Source organism: Bos indicus, chromosome 11, assembly GCF_029378745.1.
Source record: "Bos indicus isolate NIAB-ARS_2022 breed Sahiwal x Tharparkar chromosome 11, NIAB-ARS_B.indTharparkar_mat_pri_1.0, whole genome shotgun sequence".
Classification (NCBI taxonomy): domain Eukaryota; kingdom Metazoa; phylum Chordata; class Mammalia; order Artiodactyla; family Bovidae; genus Bos; species Bos indicus.
Genome location: NC_091770.1, coordinates 12,938,077 through 12,958,681, shown reverse-complemented (window position 1 = coordinate 12,958,681; position 20,605 = coordinate 12,938,077). Strand labels below are relative to the sequence as shown.

Genomic DNA, 20,605 nt, shown 5'->3' with positions numbered 1-20,605 from the left:
TGAGCCCCATGAAACGTAGGTTCCATGGTACAAATTCTTTTATAACTTTGTACATATGAAAATCATGCTACATAAATAGCACTCAGGCAGTTTTTTCCATGGCTACGAAATCCAAAGTTCGTTTCTTTTTGTCTTTGGAGCATAGATGATGAGGATTTCCCAGCAGTTCTTGGTTTCTTCTCCTGCCTGGCGCTGGCTGGAGTCAGGCAGCCAAGCCGTGGGCGTGGGAGATGTGCTGAGAGGCAGAGGGAGCGGCTGGGCTGGCCGCAGGTAATGGCCTCAGATGCTCCAGGAGAAGGGGGTCCTGAGCTGGGAGGGCCTGCCCTGTACTTCCACAGGTGAGGGAGCTGGGCTGGGCTGCTCAGGCCACAAAACTGGAAGCGTTCATCTGTGTTCTGGGGCTTCCCCAGCCCCTATTCCTTGGGCTTAGGGAAAACACACCAGAACACTTGTGTTTTGGCAGAAGAGTGGTGAGGACTAAATAGAGGCTTTGTCTTGGGTGGCTTCACTGATGACTCTGCCCTTGACTTTATGAGCTGTCTGCAGACACAAGCATGATCCTCACACCTGGAGACCTGTGACCCTGCCCCCAAATTAGGAGTCGCTGGCCTTAGTTGTCGGCAGGGCCCTGTCTCACCATGCCTCATTCTGTGCCTGTTAGGTTTGTGGAGCAAACCAATGAATGAATGAGGCAATTAGTGAAAAGGTGTGGTTGGGAACCAGGCTGCTTGGAAGCCCCTAGCTTGGTCCTCCCAGCCACCAGAGGCACGTGTTGTTCAGATGACCGGGACTAGGGGCCAGCTGTGTCTGGGCTGGGCACTAGTTTGCAGCCAGAACGCAGAGTTGGTCTGTGGGTGGAAAGCTGTGTTTGCTTCTGTGAGGAGCACACGGGGGTCGGAACTATGACCTTGGCCTCATTAGCCCTAGATAACTGGCCAGGCCTGTTTGTAATCATTTGAAGGAGCTTAAAGTGGAATCTGTTTCCTTCCGGCGGGCCCTGGTCGTGCTCTCCTGGGGGTGCAGCTGTGCCCGGGTCGGTCCTCTGTGGTTGCTGAAAGTCTCCTGTGACCAGAGGCCTTGCTCCCCTCCTGATGAAAACCTATTCCTGTGGATATGAAAATGGCCATGAATTATGGTTTATGCACTCTGACTCCTGCCAGCCGGCATTCCTAGCTGAGGCCGGCTGTGGAGAGTGAGGGGCCGGGTCCCAGAGCCGCAGGCCGCCCCCGTCCTCCGTGCCACCTCTGTGCTCACTTGGTCGGCTCTGACCTTGTGCCCATGTTCTCTCTGCTCCATGCCCTTTCTTCCTGTGTCTCTGCTCATTCTTCCTTCCTGCCACAATGTTCTGCTCAGCTCTTGGCTCTTAATTCTGATAATGGAGCTATAGGGAAATAGCAATAGGTATTATTTCTTGAAGGAGACCAATAGGTAAAGGTGATCAGTGAATGAAAATAATTAGGTATTTCACTAAACACAACCCCAGGTCAATCAGGACCCCAGACTGGGCCACACTTGGATGGTTGGAGGAGGAGACAGGGAAGGTCAGAGTGTGGCAAGAGGCAGAACCAGAGAGGACAGTGGAAGGAGACTGAGGATTGCATACTCCTTTGGGGGTGTCTTGTGCTTGTCTTGAAGTGAAGTTGGAAGTCTACCGGAGCATCTCCTTCCTTGCTTCTTTTATTTCTAGACCCTCCTTACCCGTGTTTAGGGTACAACCAAGAGTAGAACATTCAGCTAATGGACAGTGTCTGGCACTGTGCTTCATTCAAAACAGCAGGCGCTGGAAGCCTCCTGTTTCAGAACTGTGCCCAGTGCCTGCTGTTGTGAAAATGCAACATGGTGCCCTTAGTGGTAATTCTACAAATGACCACTAGGTGGAGATCTTGTGCCTTGAAATGCCTCCACTCCATGCAGTCAACCTGCCTGTGGGGTGGAGAGCTGTGTGTGCCTAGCTCTGGCCCTTTCACGGTTCCCTCACCCTTTCTTTGCATCTGAACTTTGTTTCCCCCTCTTATCTGGCTATAATATGCCAAAGCATATATATATATATATATTTTTTTTTTTTTCTGTGTTACTCCTTGAATGTATTGAGTCAAGTTTTCAATCGACAAACAACATACAGCCTTGCAGGCAGATGGTGGCGTGCACGCCGGGGCACTGGGACTGTGTCTCGCTGAGGGGGGTGCACTGATGACTCAGTGTGTGATAAATTCACAGCTGGGCTGGCCTTGGGGTCTCGGCCCACATCTGTTTCCCGTCCAGGAGCTGTTTTCCTTCTGTCTGCCAGCTGTCCATCCACAGTGCCTCATTCACCTAATCGGTCCTCCACCCAGCCATGCCCATCCTAACCCCTCTTCCATTTCTTTACGCTTCAGAGGAGCCTGCAGGTGTGGTCAAGCCTCCTCCAGCCACAGAACGTACGTGCTCTCACCTCTGGGATGACGAGGGAGTTGGGCCTTGAGGTTTTTACTGGAGGGGCAAGGGCGCTGGTTGTGGGGAAGCGTTCCATTTGCCTGTGGTGGGCTGGAGACTCCCCACCACAATCCCCAAGCTTAACTTTGGCTGTTACCTCTCAACCACGGTGGAATATGTAAATTGCTGGGAACGCTTCAAAGGCAATTCCCTCCCACTCTCTAACCCCCTTGCCCAATGTGCCTGGGCCCTGGAACTCAAATGAGTTCATTCTCTCTAGCAGGGTGGGGGGTGGAGCAGGCAGGGGGTCCATGATGAGGAAGGGGAAGTGTGAGTCCTCTCAGGGACCGGGAGGAGGCCGGGGTGAGCTGAAAACTCTTAAAGTTGAAATGTGCAAGGTAAATTACAGTCAGGATGATTAGTATAAATAATTAGTCATGCTTACAACAGCTCCATCACGTCTTTCACCCGCATCCCCAAAGCCAGAGTGGGTGCTGGGGACTGGAGGAGGAGGGATGCTGGGTGCAGGGCTCTGGAACAGGCATGCTCCTGCGTCTAGTTGGGAAAATCTTGCTGCTCAGGGACGGGCTCAAGCCCAGGGTCCCTGGAACCCGCCCCCCCAGGGTCTGAGCACTCAGAGTCATCTCAGATAGTACCTGCTTCTGGGCCCACCTCCCACCTTTGCCATTCTGGAAATGGCCTCTTCCTCCTTCCTATGATGGGGCACCCTGGCTTTTCAGGATTCTCAGAGTTTGGCCATTGAAATCCCGTCCTAGGAAACTTGGCTGTCAGCTAGAAAGTCATGACATTAACAAAAGAGGGCTGTCAAAAAAAAAAAAAAAAGGATGGAAATGATGTGGAGGAAAGATTTTGTCTCATCATTAGTGTAATTCTCAAACTCTCCTCCAACTTGCTCCACTGAAAGATCCTTCTTTGCACAAAGTGGGGAAGAGGAGGAGATGCCAGGATGAGTCAAGGCTATTAAATGGTCTGTCTCAACTTCATAAGGATACAGGGGTGGAGGAGACATGTGCCTGGGGCTGCCCTGTGTGTGGGGTGACATCGAGTTGGGCCCCCTCCCTGGCATCCAGGAGATGATGTCTCTGGTGACCAGGCTCTTGGGCCTTCTTTGTGCCTCCCCATAGGCTGGATGGCCTGAGACACAGATGGAAGGGCAGGGTGAGGAGGGGATGAGCGTGGGCTGGGAGGGGCAGGGCAGTGAGCCCGAGCCCAGCTTTGCATGCCGGCTGAGTGCATGAGCTTGAAGGTGAGACCGCTGGGGTCATGCCTCTTTGCAGTCATGTGCTCCTTTTCATCCCTTGGCCTCAGCTTCCTCATCTATACAACGAGACTAATAAAAACAATACAAATCTCCATGTCTCGACACGGTGAGGATTAAAGTCCCGCAGGGGAGACAGCAGTAGCTCTCATGGGGTTCACTGTCCTTTATACGTTTGTGGGGGCCGCATCCTGTGCACGTGCGGGGTGCTGAGACCGGGGATGGGCTTGGCCTGAAGGTAGCAGGGCTGAGCGCTAGACATCTCGGCTGGGCCAGCCCCTCTGATCTGCACCTATGTCTGTGTCTCCCAGTGGACGACCATCTAGGCTTCCTCCCCACCTTCGGGCCCTGCTACATCAACCTCTATGGCAGCCCCAGGGAGTTCACTGGCTTCCCGGATCCCTATGCAGAGCTCAACACGGGCAAGGTGAGCCAGACAGGAACCCAGATCCTGGGGCCTGCCTGGGCAGTATCTGAGGTCAGCCTGGACTCCAAGGGCCTGGCGGTGCTTGAGCGGGCCCAGGGCCAGGCAGCTACCCACTCAGAGACCCCTTCTTCCTCCCAGACCCCTCCTGGCCCCTTCTTCCCTCCCACTCTCTTCTCTTTGCCTGTCCTTCAGGGCAAGCCTGACATCTCCTCCCAACCCCCCACCCCCACCCCTGCTAATTTTCCTGGCCCCCAAGGGGCCCAGCTTCTGTCTGTCTCAAGTTTCATTCTCCCCTGGCGAGGTTGGACCCTGGTGCTGACCATCAGGGTGGCATGGCCCTTGAACCCTCTGGGCCACCGTTTCCTCATCTGCAGAGTGACGGGGTGTGGCTCAGGGCCCTGCTGGTTTCCTGGGAGATGGGTGACCTCTGGGCCAGATGAGGTTCCTTCCCTTCCCCTTCTCCCCTCCACTGCCCCTGCTCCTGGTGACCCTTCCTCCCCTCTCAGGGAGAAGGCGTGGCCTACCGAGGCCGGCTCCTGCTCTCCCTGGAGACCAAGCTGGTGGAGCGCAGTGAACAGAAAGTGGAGGCTCTCTCTGCCGATGACATCCTTCGGGTAGAGGTGAGGGGCGTGGCCCTGGGAGGGGCCAGAAGGGCGGTGGCCAAGTGGGGCTGGTGGAGGAGGGCTCAGCTCCACCCATACTCACAGGCCTTCTCACCTCTGGGCCTCAGAGTAACCCAGCACCTGGTCTGCCTTCCTGAGGAATGTTCAGAGGCTCAAAGAAGATAAAAAGTGGAAAGTGTTCCTGAAATGAAAGTGTTAGTTGCTCAGTTGTGTCCGACTCTTTTCAACCCCATGGACTGTAGCTTGCCAGGATCCTCTGTCTATGGGATTCTCCAGCCAAGAGTACTGGAGTGGGTAGCCATGCCCTCCTCCAGGGGGTCTTCCCGACCCAGGGATCGAACCCGAGTCTCCTGCATTCCAGACAGATTCTTTATCGTCTGAGCCCAAAGAAGATAAATAGAAGTATTTTAAAGTCTAGAGCTTGATGCAGGATGAGAGGCTATTTTAAAATAGCTAACACTTATGAATCTCTGACTGTTTGTCAGACACTATGCTGATGATACTGCTGATGTCACTGAGTCCTCCCAGCACCTGCCATGTGGCTGCTCTGAGTATCCCCATTTTACAGATGAGAACACTGAGGCTCTAATGTAACAAAGCGGCAAGTGGTGGAACCCGGCCTTATTTCTAGGAGGCAGCTATGTGGAGTCCTCATGAGGGATTATACCCTCTCACCCTGTAGTCAGTGGTGCTGGTTTGACTTCTGGCTTGTCCACTTACCAAGTGGGAGTAATAATTATACCCATCTTAAAAGATTGTTGTGAGAATGAAGTTTATTCTTACCAGCACGCAGTAGGTGCTCGATAAGTGTTAGCCATTGTCACTGTGTGCTTGACCTAATAAACCAGTCATGTAACCCCTCTCCCCTCTGCCTTCCACAGAGGGGATTGTAAAGTCATCTTGGTTCAAGCCAGGATGTGTGGTTGGGTGCTGGCCATGTCCTCAGCCTGGTGCCTGATGCCCAGCGGGGACAATGGGGCTCATTCATCCCATGCGTGCGGCAGCCTGCGATGCTGCAGGGCTGGCCGGCGTGGTGGAGAGCCTGAGTGGTGCGGAGTGGGTGTTCTGGGTGGGCACATGGTGCGTTATGGCCTCTGGCCTCTTCTGGAAAGGCAGAGGCAGGAGGCCAGGCTCCCCGGGGTTGTGGTGCCTCCGCTGCTGGTTTGGATTAAGGAGCTCCATGACCTCGGAGGCGCGGACCTTAGTAGAGGAACACGGCCAAACACACAGGCCTGGAATGAGTTTGCTCAGTTACTGACCAAATCTGGGCTCTGGTGCAGAGCTGGAGCACTCACCACCCGCCCGTCCAGCCAGAGTTTATTGGGTGCCAGGCTCAGCCAGGGCCTCCCAGCCACGTGACGCCCTCCCCGCCCCGCACTGGTGTCCCTGTCCCTTCCCCCGTGACCCCGAGGCTGCCCTCTCTGCCCCCAGAAGTACCTCCGGAGGCGCAAGTACTCGCTCTTTGCCGCCTTCTACTCGGCCACCATGCTGCAGGATGTCGATGACGCCGTCCAGTTCGAGGTCAGCATTGGGAACTATGGCAACAAGTTCGACACCACCTGCCTGCCGCTGGCCTCCACCACCCAGTACAGCCGGGCGGTCTTTGATGGTGAGGCCGGAGGCTGCGTGCCTGGCGGGGGACCCAGGCCTCAGAGTAGGGGCCGAGCCCTAAATCCCATCCCCTGCGGAAAGCTTCTGGAGGCTCGCCCAAAGGCACACGGGTTCGGGGGACCCCTAGTCTGCTCCCCGCTGTGCTGCCTCCCCGTGCTCATTTCCAGGTGCATCCCTCCTGCTGGGATCCATAGACTGGGCTCCTGACACCAGCAGTGGTCGGCCTTGATCTTGACCTTTGGTGACCACTCATTCCATGGTGGGTGTGGGGCTTGGCGTAGAGATTTTGGAGAGCGTGGGATTCCCAGGGTCCTTCTGACAGCGCCTTGGTTTTGATGTGCTAAGGAGTCCAACTGAGAGCAGCAGCTGTCTGTTCAGCGTGTGAAGGGAACTCCTGGCACCTTGTCCGGGCACTGGGGAATACAGGTCGTGCCACAGGTGTCTTAGCTGGGGGGCAGGTATTTGCATCTGCCGCCTGCCTCGGCCCCCCACGCCTCTGCCCGGCTCAGCGCCAGGCCCTTGCGTCCTTCCAGGATGCCACTACTACTACTTACCCTGGGGCAACGTGAAGCCCGTGGTGGTGCTGTCGTCTTACTGGGAGGACATCCGCCACAGAGTTGAGGCTCAGAACCAGCTTCTCAGGATTGCCGACCAGCTGGTGAGTGGAAGCTGCCCCCACCCACAGACCCCATGCATGCACCTCTCCTGCCCCATGGGTGTCTTCAGTCCTGCCTCCACAGGGGCTAAGCCTGCAGACCTCACGATGCCTGTGGTCCCTGTGTCCTGACCAGGCCAGGCTTGCAGTCCTGCCCTGCACACTGGGAAGAGAGGAGAGGGAGGGAGCACAGCTCTGGGGGGATCATCCCTAGTCTGAGGTAGGAGACAGCACAGAGAAACAGCTGAGAGAGACTGAGCTGGGAGCAGAGGACAGAGCCTGCAGCCATCCATCCACCCATTCATTCACTCATCGAATGCCTTTGACTCTTAGCACAGCAAGGGTTGTGCTGGAAACATCTAACTAGAGGGTGGATGTGAACAGGATGCTGCCCCTGACTCCAGGGGTCAGCTTAGTAAAGGAGTAGGCAGGTTCATCCACCCCTCTCCTACAGAGGCTGGAATTTCAGTTCAGACGTTGCTCCAGGAGTCCCTAGGGAGGGGGGCTCAGAGGAGAGAGGAGGCCAGTTAGCATCAGGAAAGCAACTCAGGGCGGCGAGGGGCCGCATCCAGTGAGGGGAGTTGGGGGCTAGGGGAGTGGCTCTGGGAGGGAGCTGACCTCAGGGAGAAAACAGAAGGGGTTGAGCTGCAAGGACTTGGTGGTCTGTTGGACTGGGGAGCAGAGGCTGTGAGGAGGGCCTCCAGTGGCTGGGAGCTCAGGAGAAGAGCAGGGCTGTGAGGTCAGGGATGTGTCCTGTCCTGGATGTGGCTGGGGGTTACTGGTGGATGCTGGGATTTGCAGGCCTGGTGTTTGGCCAGAGAGCAGAGGAGAGTCAAAGTGGGCAGAGGGGAGAGGCCAAGGGTGGAAGATCCTGGTGGTGGCCCCTGGCCATTTCTGTGTGTGCACGGGGTGGAGGCTCACCCACGAGGTGTGTGGCCCGTGAGAACGGGGGGAGGCAGGTGTGCATGCTTTGGGGGCCCACAAGGGCAGCAGTGTAGAGGGCAGGGCGTTGAGAGGTTTGGACAGGTGGAGGAGGTGAGCATGGTGAGAAGGGAAGCGGGGAACGGGGATTTTAGAATGGCTGGGAGGGGTTGTCAGCCCCAGATGGGGACCACGATGACCCACACTTTCCCTGAGACCCGCAGTTCTCTGGGAGGGAGGGACCAGTCCACGCCCAGGTTTGGGAGAACTCGGAGTCGATTTTGTGCAAGTCCAGCATCTTCTTGGCCATCTGTTCTCTCCCAGGCCATGCCTGGCAGACAGGGGCTGGCTGTCCTTCCAGGGCCTGTCTGTCCGCAGCGTGGTGGGCCCAGGGTGGAACGCAGGCTCAGGAAGGCAGAAGAGGTGGGCAAGGGGGTGGGGATGGAGGGGCAAGTCCTTGGCTGAGCGTGACCTGTTGGGAGATCTGTCTCCCAGTTCAGGCCTGAGACCTGGGGCTGGAGCGCCCCCTGGAGGAGACCAGTTGCGATGGGGGCATGAGTAGGAGTTTGGGGAGGGAAGGCCCGCCGGGCCGGCTGTCTGAGCGCTCCCGAAGGAAGGAGCATGGGATCCAAGCCTGCTTGGGTGGTAAGGTTTGAAAAGGAGAGAGGGTGCAGGTGGGACCTGGAGCTGGCTCCGAGGTCGCTTACCTGTGAGACCTGGCTTGACGGGGCCGTGGAGAGCGAGATACACAAGCGCGGTGGGAGTCCCCAGTCTGGGAATTGGATGTTTGTTGCGGGGAACCCTGCAAAGTTCTTGAGCCACGACAGCCGCTGGCTTGTGGGGTCCGTACTCTGCCTTCTTGGCTCTCACTGTTCTTGCCTTTTTGATTCAGGGGCTGGGCTGTGGTGACAGGACCTGGGGATGGAGGGTCCGCCCCACGGTGACCTTCCTGACCCTGCCCGCCCATTCCACAGGAAGCCGGCCTGGAGCAAGTCCACTTGGCCCTGAAGGCTCAGTGCTCCGACGAGGACGTGGACTCCCTGGTGGCTCAGCTGATGGATGAGCTCATCGCAGGCTGCAGGTAGGGGGTGCCCGGCACCCATGGCGCCCTCCCCTTCTGGCTGGCCGGCCCCTTTCCCGGGAGTGTTCGTGTGTGGCGGTGAGCGACGGCACGTCTCCCCGGCCACGCTTGGCTAGCAGTCCAGCCCGTGCTGAGTCCAAAGGTGGTGGAGCCAGCGCGGGGAGTTGAAAAGGTGACATTTAGAGCAGGTCATAAATCTCCCTGCAGCAGCGGCAGCTGCGGGCCCAGGGCGGCCCGGCTCACCTGAATGGGGAGCGTTGTGTCTCTGATCCCCGACCTCTTATTTCCCTGATGGAATCTCCAGGAGGAGCTGGCTGGTGGGGGTGACGGCGCCCCTCCTCCCCCCAAGGCTGTGTCAGGGACCGGTGTTTCTGTTTAGCCTTCTATTGACATGGCTGATTGTCAGCTTCAGGAAAAGGGAGCCCAGGGGTGAAGGAGAATGGGGGTTCAGGGCCCTGGTAGAAGGGGAAGCATCTGAACCTCTCCTCCACAGCTGGGTGATTTGGGGCTCACCACCCACCTGCTCTGAACCTTGGTTTCCTCATTTCAACCTGACATTAAGAATATTGTAACCACTTTATAATGTCACATAAGCAAAATGCCTGGCCCTTAGGACGTATTTAGTAAATGATAGCTGTGATTATTATCAAGCAGAAGAAACATTAAGGAGACTTAGATTCTCATCCTGTGACCCACCTTTGTGGCTTTGGGCAACTTCACTTCTCTGGGCCTCAGTTTTCCCAGGTATTAAATGGACTTAATAACAGACAGCAGTCTTTTTTCTTACCATGGGATTAAGTGTGAATGTATGCAGATATAGTCTACACCCTCCTCTAAATCGTCTCACCCCAGCCCCTGTGGAATGTATGAGAAGTGCTGTGTGGCTGCCTGCCCCTTCTGGTCCTTTGTACCCCAGGTAGGAAGCACACCTTTATCAGAAATGGCCCTGTGGCCTGCTGCCCAGATGGGTCATTCACTCCTCCAAACTTTCCTGAGACCTGGCAGGTTCCAAGCGAGGAGCCTAAAGCGTGTTACAAGGGTGCAGCTTCAGCCCTCTCGGGGGTGATGAGGCAGAAGTGAGCAAATGAAGGAAAGTGTTGGGGGCTCGAGGCATGTGCCCCCGGAGCTCGGAGCAGGTGCATCTTGTGAAAATCTATAGACACTTCCTGGAGGCGGTGGTGCCCTAGGAGAACTCTGGAGGGGAGGAGTCAGCCTTTGGGGAACGGACTTCTGGGCATGGGCGCAGGAGCCTGGGATACCTGCTGCCTTCTGGGGGTTGTGAGGGGAGCTGCAGTCCTGTTGGGACAGGCCTCAGGGGGTTGCTAAGGCAAGCCCAGAGCTGGGGGCAGCGGGGGCCCAGGGATTCCTGGGGTTCAGACACTCACTCTGGCTGCAGTGAGAGTGGTGGGCTGTGGGTGGTGGTGAGGGGTGACTGATGAGGGCATCACCCAAGGCAGGGGACTCAGGGACATGGATGAGAGAAGTAGAGGGCAACGTGGACTGTTCAGGAGGCGCTGTGGTGACTAACAGCCTCGTGGGGACCACTTTCTGTGCCAGGTGCGGTTCTGAGAAGTTCACCTGTATTAACTGATCATAAGAATCTTATGAGGTGGGAAGTAGAGGGATCCACATTTTACAGATGAGAAAACAGGCTCCGAGAGGTTAATCGCCCAGATTCACACCCTAGTAAGTGGCTGACCCCCTCGCTGTGCTGCTCTGTACTGGACAGGCTTTGATGGTGGATTGAGTGTGGCGGCCCAGGGAAGGTCCAGAATGGTCCCTTGGCTCTGGCCAGAGCAGGAGGGTGGAGAGCAGGGCCATTTCTGGAGGGGGACAGTGGGAGAAGAGCAGGTTTGGTAGAGGGAGAGGTGCTCGGGGCTGGCAGTGCTGAGTAGCAGTTGTCTGTGGTCTGGAGGTCGGAGGTCACTGTGAAGCTAGAGGGGGTACCCTCAGCAGGGGCAGCCGCAGAGTGCCTGGCTGTGCCCCACTGCCCGACCTGACAGCTCGGGTGCGGAGGGCAGGCCGGGGCTCTGGGTTCAGCATGGTCTGCTCATGACTCATGCGCGGTGTGGACCTTGGCAGGTCCGAGGGGCCTGACACATCTGAGACGAGTGGGTCCCGGGCCCCTGGGCCGCTGCACCGCTCTCCCAGTGCCCCCCTCTTGATGTACTTGTCTCAAAATGCCTCTGCCAAAGCCTGGTCTCCTTGAATCACTCTCCTGGGGATAGAAGGTGGCTGGGGGCCTCCTGGAGAGCCCTGGTCTCAAGTCAGGGGCTTGTGAGGAGGGTCCCACCCCCTCAGGAGGGCACGCACGGCTCTCTGTGGAAGATCTGTTCCCTTGGCTCCATCTGGGCCACCAATAGCCTTGGGGCCGCAGAAAGAGAGCTCCCCTCCCCCACCAGGCTCTGTGTTGTGCATCATTGCAGCCAACAGCAGGGCAGCTGGGTGCAGATTACATGAGCCAGCTTGCCATAGATGACCACCAGCTGCTCACGGATTCCTCCGGCCAGCCCCCGCCCACCACTCCACCATCAAGAGCCCTTCGTTTGCACAGATCCCTTTCTGCTGCATCTCCTGGGAGCCCCTCTCCCCGCTGTGCCAGTCTCGCCCACTCTGCTCCTTTGGCCCAGCCTTCTCCTCTCATCTCCTGACCCATGGACCCATCTGCCAGCCACACCTGGGTGTCCACCGGCACATCCTATCATTTTCTGTGATCTTCCTAAGCCTGTGCCCTGCCACCTCCACTCCAGCACTGCAGCGGCTCCCGTTGCCTTCAGGAAAAGCCAGCCTCGTCTGACACGTGGACTTCTCTGTCTCCACTGCCTGCTCCTGGACCTCAGCAGTCTCACCCTCCAGCCCCCTGGAGCCTCCGTGCTGGCTCGCTCCCTTGCATGTGCTCCCCCCGCCTCTGAGTCTTGTCTTCTGCACATTCTGCTTCTTCAGCCAGAAGGCCCTTCCTGCTCTGCTCGGCCTGACCTGCTTCTGCTGACCTGCCAGTGCAGCTTGAGTCCTCTTCCTCCAGGAAGTACTCCAGACTCTGAGAAAGCTCGGGGAGGGGGGGGCGGGGAGCTTGTCTGTTCCAGGGCCTTGTCTGTTCCAGGGCCTTCCTGAAGGTAGAGCTGGGTCTCATCCCTGGGTCCAGTCTCTGGTCAGGACCGACAGAGCTGTTCCTCGTGAGGATTGAAATGAATGACCCAGTGCCCAGGGTATCTTTCAGGCTGGACACTCTCCCCTCCCAGGCAGCATCCCTGATAAAGGCATCCAGTCTCCGTGGGGGCAGACAGCCACCTCGTGGACAGCCCAGCTCTGCTCCTAGCCTGTGCTGGACCCTGTCCTGGGCTGGCCTGTCGTTTCCAAGTCATCCAGGGTTGGTAGAGCGACTGCCCCTGCTTGGGGCTGGGGCCCTGTCATTGGCCTCCACTTCCAGGTCTCCCTTTTCTGGGCCTGCCTTGGGCTTCACGGGGTGGGAAAGGGCCGGGGCACCTTGCTTGCGGCAGTTACGGGTCTCGACTGTTTCTTGGGGAGCCTTGTTTGGGCTGGTGGCCTCCGTGAAAATCTCCCTTTGGTGGTCTGCATGGCAGTCCCTCTCAGTTCCGGACCCAGGCTGGGAGCATAAATCACCCTGGTTGGCTCGCCTCTCCATATCCCACTCCAGACCCGCCTGCCCCCGCCCTCAGGCCCACTCAGGCCTCCTTCCCAGCAGGCCCAGCCCAGGAGTCCGGTCGGGCCCCCCTTCACCCTCCGAACATGCCCCTCCGCCATGCTCTGGTGAGCTGGGGATGAAGGCCGCCCCTCTCCTGGCCTGGGGCAGCCCCATCCGAGGCACCCTCGGGGCAGTAAATATTATATTACCACAGGGTGTGCAGTACGTGACCTGAGACAGGCCCCAGGGCTTAAGTTTCCTGAGATGGAGTTTGCGTACTGCTCCCCCCACCCTAAAAATTCAATTAAAAAAAATAACAGGAAAAATGTAGTGCGCCGAGGGCCTGCCAGAGTGGTGTATCTGGCGGCGGCGGTGCCGCTGCGCTCGGCGGTAATTGGTTCTGCATAGCTCGGGGAAATTGGCAGAAAAATAAATCAGCCGGGAGCCGGGAGTCGAGACACCGCGGGGAGGGAACGTGAGGTGGGGGGTGGCTGCGAGTGGTGGGAGCAGATCTGGTGAGCAAGCGGGCTTGACTGATGTCCTGTTTGCGAGTCAAGGGCTTAGAGGGGGTGGGGCGGCCCGTGCCCTGGAGCCCAAGTAATCTGGAGGAGTCCTGCCCGGTGAGAAGAGCACAGAGGCCGCCACCCGCCCCTTCCGCCCTCTGTGACCCCTGTGTGCGTACTGACTGACCCTGGGCCTTGGTGTGGGCCGGAGGAGCCATATAAAGGGGCGCCCAGGCAGGGAGCCCAGCCTTTGGATGAGGGTGGTCAGAGTTCTACGCCTCCAAATAGGGTTGAGTTTAAACCCAACCCCCCTACTGGAGGCTTGGGGCCGTGTTTCTGGGACTGCGTGTACCCCCACCTCCTCTCCAAAGGCTTCCCAAGGCAGAGGGTTCTGGGAGGGGTGCTGTGGGGCCGCCCTGGGTCGACCCATCTGTGCTGCTGGCTGCTGGCCTCCCCACAGCGTCTGCAGTGGCTTGTCAGGGGTCCATAAATTTCCTTCTTGAAGAAAGTGTGTGTACAACAGAATGGATTCGTTTCAGCCAAAGGCAACTTAGTGCTCAGGCCTCTGCTCTAGGAGGGTGCAGCGGGGGCAGGAGGGACCTACTGGGCCTCTGGGGGCTTGCAGTCAGTTGGGCAGAGGGGATGCACAGGTGAAAGAGGTCACAGAACTGGAGGCTGAGAGGGTAGGTTCCAGACAGGCAGCCTCAGAACAGAGAGGTACTTCAGAGCAGGAGGCACTCTGGCCAGGGTGGTTGGGGCAGGCTTCCTGGAGGAGGTGGCTGGAGGAGGCACCCAGGGCAGGTGGAGCAGCCAGCAGGAGGCTGAGGGTTTGAGGCCTGTTGTGAGTGCCTGTGCACACGTGTACACGCCTGTGTGTATGTCCGGGCCCGGGTGAGTGCTGGGCTCTGGCTCATCAGGCAAATCCGTCTCTGTCCGTCATAGCCAACCCCTGGGTGATGTCCAGGAGATGCCCTCTGCCACCCACCTGGACCAGTACCTGTACCAGCTGCGCACCCGCCACCTGAGCCAGATCACCGAGGCGGCCCAGGCCCTGAAGCTCGGCCACAGTGAGCTCCCCGCTGCCCTGGAGCAGGCTGAGGACTGGCTCCTGCGGCTCCGTGCCCTGGCTGACGAGGTAGCTGACCCTGGGAGGTGCCTTCCTTCCTGCCTGGGATGTCAGAGCTGGGAGGGGCAGGGGGATGTCTGGTCCAAACTGGCTCTGTTGCTGGGTAACCTTGGGGAGGTGACTTAATCTCTCTGAGCCTCCATGTTTGCCTTCAGAGGGGATACTGGGTGTGGTGGGGCCCAGCCCAGAATCTGGCATGTAGTAGGTGCTTGATAAATGCCCCCGAAGAAAGAAAGTGAAGTCACTCCGTCATATCTGACTCTTTGCGACCCCATGGACTGTAGCCCACCATGCTCCTCCATCCATGGGATTTTCCAGGCAAGAGTACTAGAGTGGGTTGCCATTTCCTTCTCCAGAGGATCTTCCCGACCCAGGGATCGAACCTGGGTCTCCCACGTTGTAGGCAGATGCTTTACCATCTGAGTCACCAGGGAAGTTCAAAAATGCCCCCAAATATGCTCAATAAATGTGCTTCATAAATGCTGCCGATGGCTTCCCAGGTGCCTCAGTGGTAAAGAATCCGCCTGTAGTGCAGGAGTAGCAGGAGACGTGGGTTTGGTCCCTGGGTCAGGAAGATCCCCTGGAGGAGGGCGTGGCAACCCGCTCAAGTATTCTTGCCAGGAAAATCTCATGGACAGAGGAGCCTGGTAGGCTTCAGGCCAGAGGGTCACAAAAAGTCACACATGACTGAAGAGACTTAGCGCAAATGGTGCCAAAGTATGTCAGAGACAGAGCTGGGACCAGAATCCGGGGCGCCTGGTCCAGTGCCAGGGTCCCCTTCCCCAGGGACCCAGCCCCACCTCCCCACCTACCTGTCTGCCTCGAGCCTGCCTCACAGGACCCTGTGTTTCCTGCCCGCCCGGATGCTCCTGAGCCCCAGGCTTGAGGAGGCTGCACCTGTAGTAATGTTGCATCTACACCCTGAACCCTCTGCCCTCTGGGGTCAGATGCCCCCACCAGGTCTCCAGGGAAGCAGGCAGGCCACAGATGTGTCTAGAATGAGGAGAAAGGTCTGCCCATATGTCATGGGTGGACACAGGTGCTGACCGCCCTGGCCAGAGCCATGTGGGACCCCCAGGGAGGGAGGTCGTGAGGCATGATCTCTGCAGAAGGGGTGTGCAGAGAAGGCCAGAGCCTGAGTGGGGAGAAGAGGGCCCAGGAGGTGGAAGCGGTGGTCTGGAGGGGAAGTGGCCTGAAGGGTCCGTGTTGTCTCTTCCCCAAGTGGGGCCTCTAACATATGACTGGTTACTTGGGTGCCACTGTGCTGCTCAAGCCCAGGATGACCCCTGGAAGTGGCTGTGGACCATCCCCTGGGGTCACAGACTGCCTTCCACATCTTGGCCCAGACTCCGGAACCCTCAGCGCAGACTGTGTCGTGGCTGGGAGTGGTTAAGGTGACAGGAGCACTAAGGATTGTGGAGGAAATGGGAGGGAGCCTTTCTCAAATTTGAGTGTGCTTCAGAATCCCCCGAAGGGCGTGTCAGCACAGGGTCCAAGCCCCACCTGATCTCGCATCTGGGGTGGGGCCTGAGCATCTGCACTTCCGGCAAGTGTCCAGGTGGAGCTGCGGGACCACACTTGGTGCTGTGGTTAGGGACACATATTTAGAATCAGAAAAGCCTGGCTCCTCGCCTCTTTGAGCCTGAGTTTCCTCGCCTGAGCTGCCTCCCGGCTGCAGGGGGGAAGTGACACGCAGGGAGACGCTAAGGGAGGGTGCCGCCCAGCAGCCCCTCCCACAGAGCACAGGCCTTGGGAGCAGATGGATTTAGCCGACGGACCACCTCTCCTGAGTGTGGCATCTGGGAGCAGTTCTCCCTAGAGGCGTGGAAGCACTCCAGGGCCCTCTGTTTTCAGAGCCCTGTGTCAGTGGCCCCAGAAAAGGGCCAGACCCCCGAGCCCCTGCTGTTAGAGGGAGAAGGGCCCGGTGTCCTCTGGGAAGAGGCTCGCCTTCTGTAGATTCACAGCTGCTGTCAGGAGTCGGGAAGGGGGTGGCTCTTAGGTGTAATGTCATCTCTAGGGTCAAGTCAGCATTTCTCTACTCCCCAGTGGAGGGGTCTAAGAACTTGGGGCTCCAGGCAGGAGGGTCTCTTCCCAGAAAATGTGAATGCACAGCAGTGAATTCCTGGTGGGCTACTCCTGTGAGCTGGGGGCAGCCTGGCATCCTCTCCTTGAGGGCTCATAGCTGCTGAAGATACAGGTGCCCAGCCAGCCCTGGGGAGTCAGGGGACACCCGAGGGTAGGAGCTTGGAGGAGAGGCCTGCGGAGGCTGGCTCACTTGTGGTGGGCTGAGGGCGCGGGCTGGGAGGTACCGTCGTCCCTACCCTGACTGCCACCCTCTCTCCAGCCCCAGAACAGCCTGCCTGACATCGTCATCTGGATGCTTCAGGGGGACAAGCGGGTGGCGTACCAGCGGGTGCCTGCCCATGAGGTCCTCTTCTCCCGCCGGGGCACCAGCTACTGTGGCAAGAACTGTGGAAAACTGCAGACGATATTTCTGAAAGTGGGTTGTTTTCCCTTAAGTTGTGGTCATACTCTCTTACCCCTAGGGTGGTCCACTTCCCTCCGGTTCCCTGTTTTCTGTCAGGCTCAGAATTTCAAGTCTCTGCTCTCTGAAGGGACCGAGGGCTGCCACAGAAAGACTTCCCTTCTCCCCTCCTCCCACAAAGTCCCTAGACCCCATGCACTTGGTTTGGAAAGCGAGTAGGTGAGAATCAGGGGGTGCTTGGAATGAATGGGGGGCTGACCCCGAAGGCTGTGCTCCTCTCCAGCCAGCTCCCTGGTGGGGGCGGCCTCAGCCCTCAGCCCCCACGGCCAACCTTTAGGAGTCCTGGCACAGACCTGCTTCCACCCTCCAGAGGGTTTGGCTCCAGGCAGAGTCACACTCTGGTTAGAGTTCCTCCCCGTGTTAAGGCTGATGTGTGGGCGCTGGCTGTGCCCGTGGCTCTGCTCATCGGAGGCCTGGGACCAGATAACCCTGTCCCTTCCATCCTTTGGTCCCCACCTCCCCTGCCCTTTCTCCTCCCACCCATCCTTGCTCCCCCACCGTCTTCTTTCAGCCTTGGGGGTGGGTGACAGGGAAGTGAGCACGTGCCTGAAGATGCCTGCTTTCTTCTCCGGGTTCATGTGGGGATACACGAACCTTGGTCAGGGGGCTGTGGCCGGCTGGTCGGGACACAGTTCAGGGACACCCCTCTCTGAGCTGTGGCTGCTGCGGCCCAGGCGAGGGTCTGCGTGTGGAGAGCCGTCACTGAGGCTGCTCTGATCGAGGAGGAGGCCTGGGGAGTGAGCCTGCCGCTCACTGCATGGGGCTGACTCCAGATGGCTCTGCTGGCATCATGAACTGCCTGGCCTTCAACCTTCCCTCCCCTGTCTCTTCCCATCCACACCAGAGCCTCCTTCCATCTCACCTCTTCCAGGAAGTCACTGTGGACTAACCTTAGCCTCCAACCTCTGAGTGGCTATTGGCCGATCCATTCATACACTGGCCAGTCATTCTCGCTGCCCTCTGAGGTGGGCAGAGGAGACAGCTTTCAAAGGCACAGTGTGTGTGGACAGGTTGTAGGTTGGCTGAAATACTGTGTGTCCTTGGGCAGATTGCCCAATCTCTCTGAATGCTGTTTTCCTACCTATAGAATAAAGATCAGACTGCCCTGATTACAGCATTGAGCATGGAATTAGGTAGCACAAGTCAAGGGTCTTCCTGGAACTAGGTGATCAATGAATACAATTTTTTTTCTTCTCTTCTCCCCTTTTCCTTCTGGGGAGCTCTTTGCCCCCTGGGGAGAGGAGGCTCCACCAGCATCGTGACTGGAGGCCATCACAAAGCCAGGGATGATCAGAAGTCTACATGCAGGTCATTGGTGCTTCAGAGGACAGCTGGCTTTGCCTAGAAAGAGGGCAGGGGTATGAGGCAGTGGGCTGGCCCTCCCACCTGGGACATTTTCCTCGTGAGATCCCAACCTCCTAGCATCCTGCTTTCTTCTCTCCCAAGCCAGCTCCTTGCCTGGTTGGGCAGATGGGAAAGGAACTCCAGGAGCGGCCACATCTGAACAGGGTTAACCAGACTGTCAGGCTGCAGTGGAGGTGAGGCTGCAGGAACGGGCCTGGTAGACGCCTGTGAACGGAATGAGCATCAGGCTCTGACCTCTTGGCCCTGCAGCCTCAGGGAAATGCAAACTGAAAAATTTTTCTGATCCCAAGCAAGAAAAAAAAAAAAAAGATATAAGATTGTTTCTCGAAGTCTTCCCCACTGAGTTTATGAGCCCCGCCAGTAGCTCCTGAGCAAGCTCTACAAAAATGTTGGCAGCAAGCAGAGACCAAGAAAACATTGGTGTTTCTTAAGTTAAACCAAAGTTGGAAAAAATGAGCACCAGCAGAGAGGGAGAGGAGCCCCAAACTAGACATTTCTTTATTTGCTGTTGCTATTTTGGGTCCAGCAGGCTGGCCCTGTCTGGGGGAGGGCAGGGGAGAGACTGGGGGCGGATGGGGGAAGAGGAGGGTCAGGCATTCCTGCCATCTCCCTGGGGCTGGTGGTTTGGAGGGGAAAAGGCTACTAACCACCCCAGGGGAGAGGACACCGAAGCAAACAGTCATAGGGAGGTTTCCGAGGGGTGACACTTGGGGTCAGGGGCTCCTCTAGGCTTCACTGAGGATGAATCAAGACAGAGAGGCTGGGTGAAGGGTGAGATTGCTGATGCCCTGGCATGACCACCCCTTTCTGATCCTCTTACCTGGCCTGGGCTCCCGCTCTGGGGATCCAGGCCTCTTCTACTGGTTGGAGAGACTCCTTTTCCTCCTCTAAACCCACCAAAGTGACTTTCTCATCTCATTCAGCTCCATGTCCCAGCAGAGACACTCCTCCAAGCTCAGGCACATGAAGCCTGGATACTTAATGTGTTACTTCCTCTAGGGGACTGTGTGTTATTCTGAAAGTGAGGCACTTCTGTTCCTTAGGCCATATCTGACCCTTGATTTCAATCAAATGGTGAAGCAGTTGTGGAGAATAAATGTTTTATGTTGGGTTGTTGTGGTTATTCTGTTTTGGCAGAGCTTCTGAAAGTTTCAGGATAAAAAGCAGTTGAAGACCAGTGAATAGCGGTTAACATGCTGATAAGCACTTGAAAGGGTGGGGATATCAGATGATACAACATCCAGCCAAAAACCCCTGAAAAAAAAAAAAACAAACCCCAAACTGAAACTGAATAGAGAGGCTTTAACCTCTCCCCTTTTCAGACCTTTCTTTCTCTTATAGAGACATGTTCTAGAACCGCACCATCCAATATGCTAGCCATATGTGGTTATTTAAATTTAAATGAAATAAAACTAAAAATTTAGTTTCTCAGTCATACCAGCTACGTTTTAACTGCTCAGTTGCCACATGGAGCTGGTGCATTGAACTCTGCAAATGTAAAAAGCCATTTCCACTGTAACAGAAATTTCCACGGGACCATGCTATTCTAGGAGAGAGCAGAAGTGAGGATGCAGTGGGAGAGGGGAGAATGGGGCTCCTGGTCTCGACACAGCCCGTCTCTGCAAAGAGCACCTGGATGGGAGGAATGCCGTCTTCTCTTTTGATGGGAAGGAATCTTGGTGAGGTTTCTCAGTCGTCTGTGAACTTCTGAGAAGTCCCCCAATAGGGCCCACCCTGATGGGGTGACAGGCTGGTATGCCCAGGCCTGGAGGCCCTGCAAGTTGAGACATCCTGACTCTGAAGGGGACTGTGGGTTTCTTTCCTTCTCTGGTACCCAGTATCCGATGGAAGGGGTGCCCAGAGCCCGGATGCCGGTGCAGATTCGGGTCAGGCTCTGGTTTGGACTCTCTGTGGATGAAAAGGAGTTCAACCAGTTTGCTGAGGGCAAGCTCTCCGTCTTCGCTGAAACTGTGAGTGCCTGACCGCCTGCCCACCCTGCCCCCAGCCCCTGAGCTACTGCAGGCCTGCTCACTTCCCTGTTGCTCACTCTCCAGTATGAGAACCAGACCAAGCTGGCCCTGGTTGGGAACTGGGGCACAACTGGCCTCACCTACCCCAAGTTTTCTGACATCACGGGCAGGATCAAGCTACCCAAGGACAGCTTCCGCCCCTCAGCTGGCTGGGCCTGGGCTGGAGACTGGTTCGTGTGTCCAGAGAAGACGTGAGTTGTGGGCAGGGAGGGCTTGGAGATGTGGGCAGGGAGGGCTTGGAGACCCCCTCTGCCCCAGCCATTTCTGTGAAAGGGTCTCTGTCTGCTCTGCCCCTACGTTGGTCATAGTGACTCCCTTGAACTCTCCTGGGCTCACGAGGCAGCATTCTCTGCTCAAAGGGCTCTAATGATCAGAAAGTCCTTT

At 57.2% G+C, this 20,605-nt stretch overlaps 1 protein-coding gene across 22 annotated transcripts in view; it reads left to right on the top strand.

The window, feature by feature from the left end:
* DYSF (dysferlin) overlaps positions 1-20,605 on the top strand; it is a 222,320-nt gene that overhangs the window by 89,960 nt on the left and 111,755 nt on the right. For 13 of the 22 annotated variants that reach the window (XM_070798437.1, XM_070798449.1, XM_070798447.1 and 10 more), the window contains 10 exons: positions 2,376-2,417; positions 4,003-4,118; positions 4,625-4,738; positions 6,173-6,350; positions 6,886-7,010; positions 8,903-9,009; positions 14,098-14,290; positions 16,626-16,781; positions 20,030-20,161; positions 20,246-20,412. In XM_070798437.1, coding sequence (XP_070654538.1) covers positions 2,376-2,417; positions 4,003-4,118; positions 4,625-4,738; positions 6,173-6,350; positions 6,886-7,010; positions 8,903-9,009; positions 14,098-14,290; positions 16,626-16,781; positions 20,030-20,161; positions 20,246-20,412 — 1,330 coding nt within the window. The remainder of the gene's footprint in view (positions 1-2,375; positions 2,418-4,002; positions 4,119-4,624; positions 4,739-6,172; positions 6,351-6,885; positions 7,011-8,902; positions 9,010-14,097; positions 14,291-16,625; positions 16,782-20,029; positions 20,162-20,245; positions 20,413-20,605) is intronic. The other 9 variants (XM_070798445.1, XM_070798453.1, XM_070798451.1 and 6 more) reach the window with 1 other exon arrangement.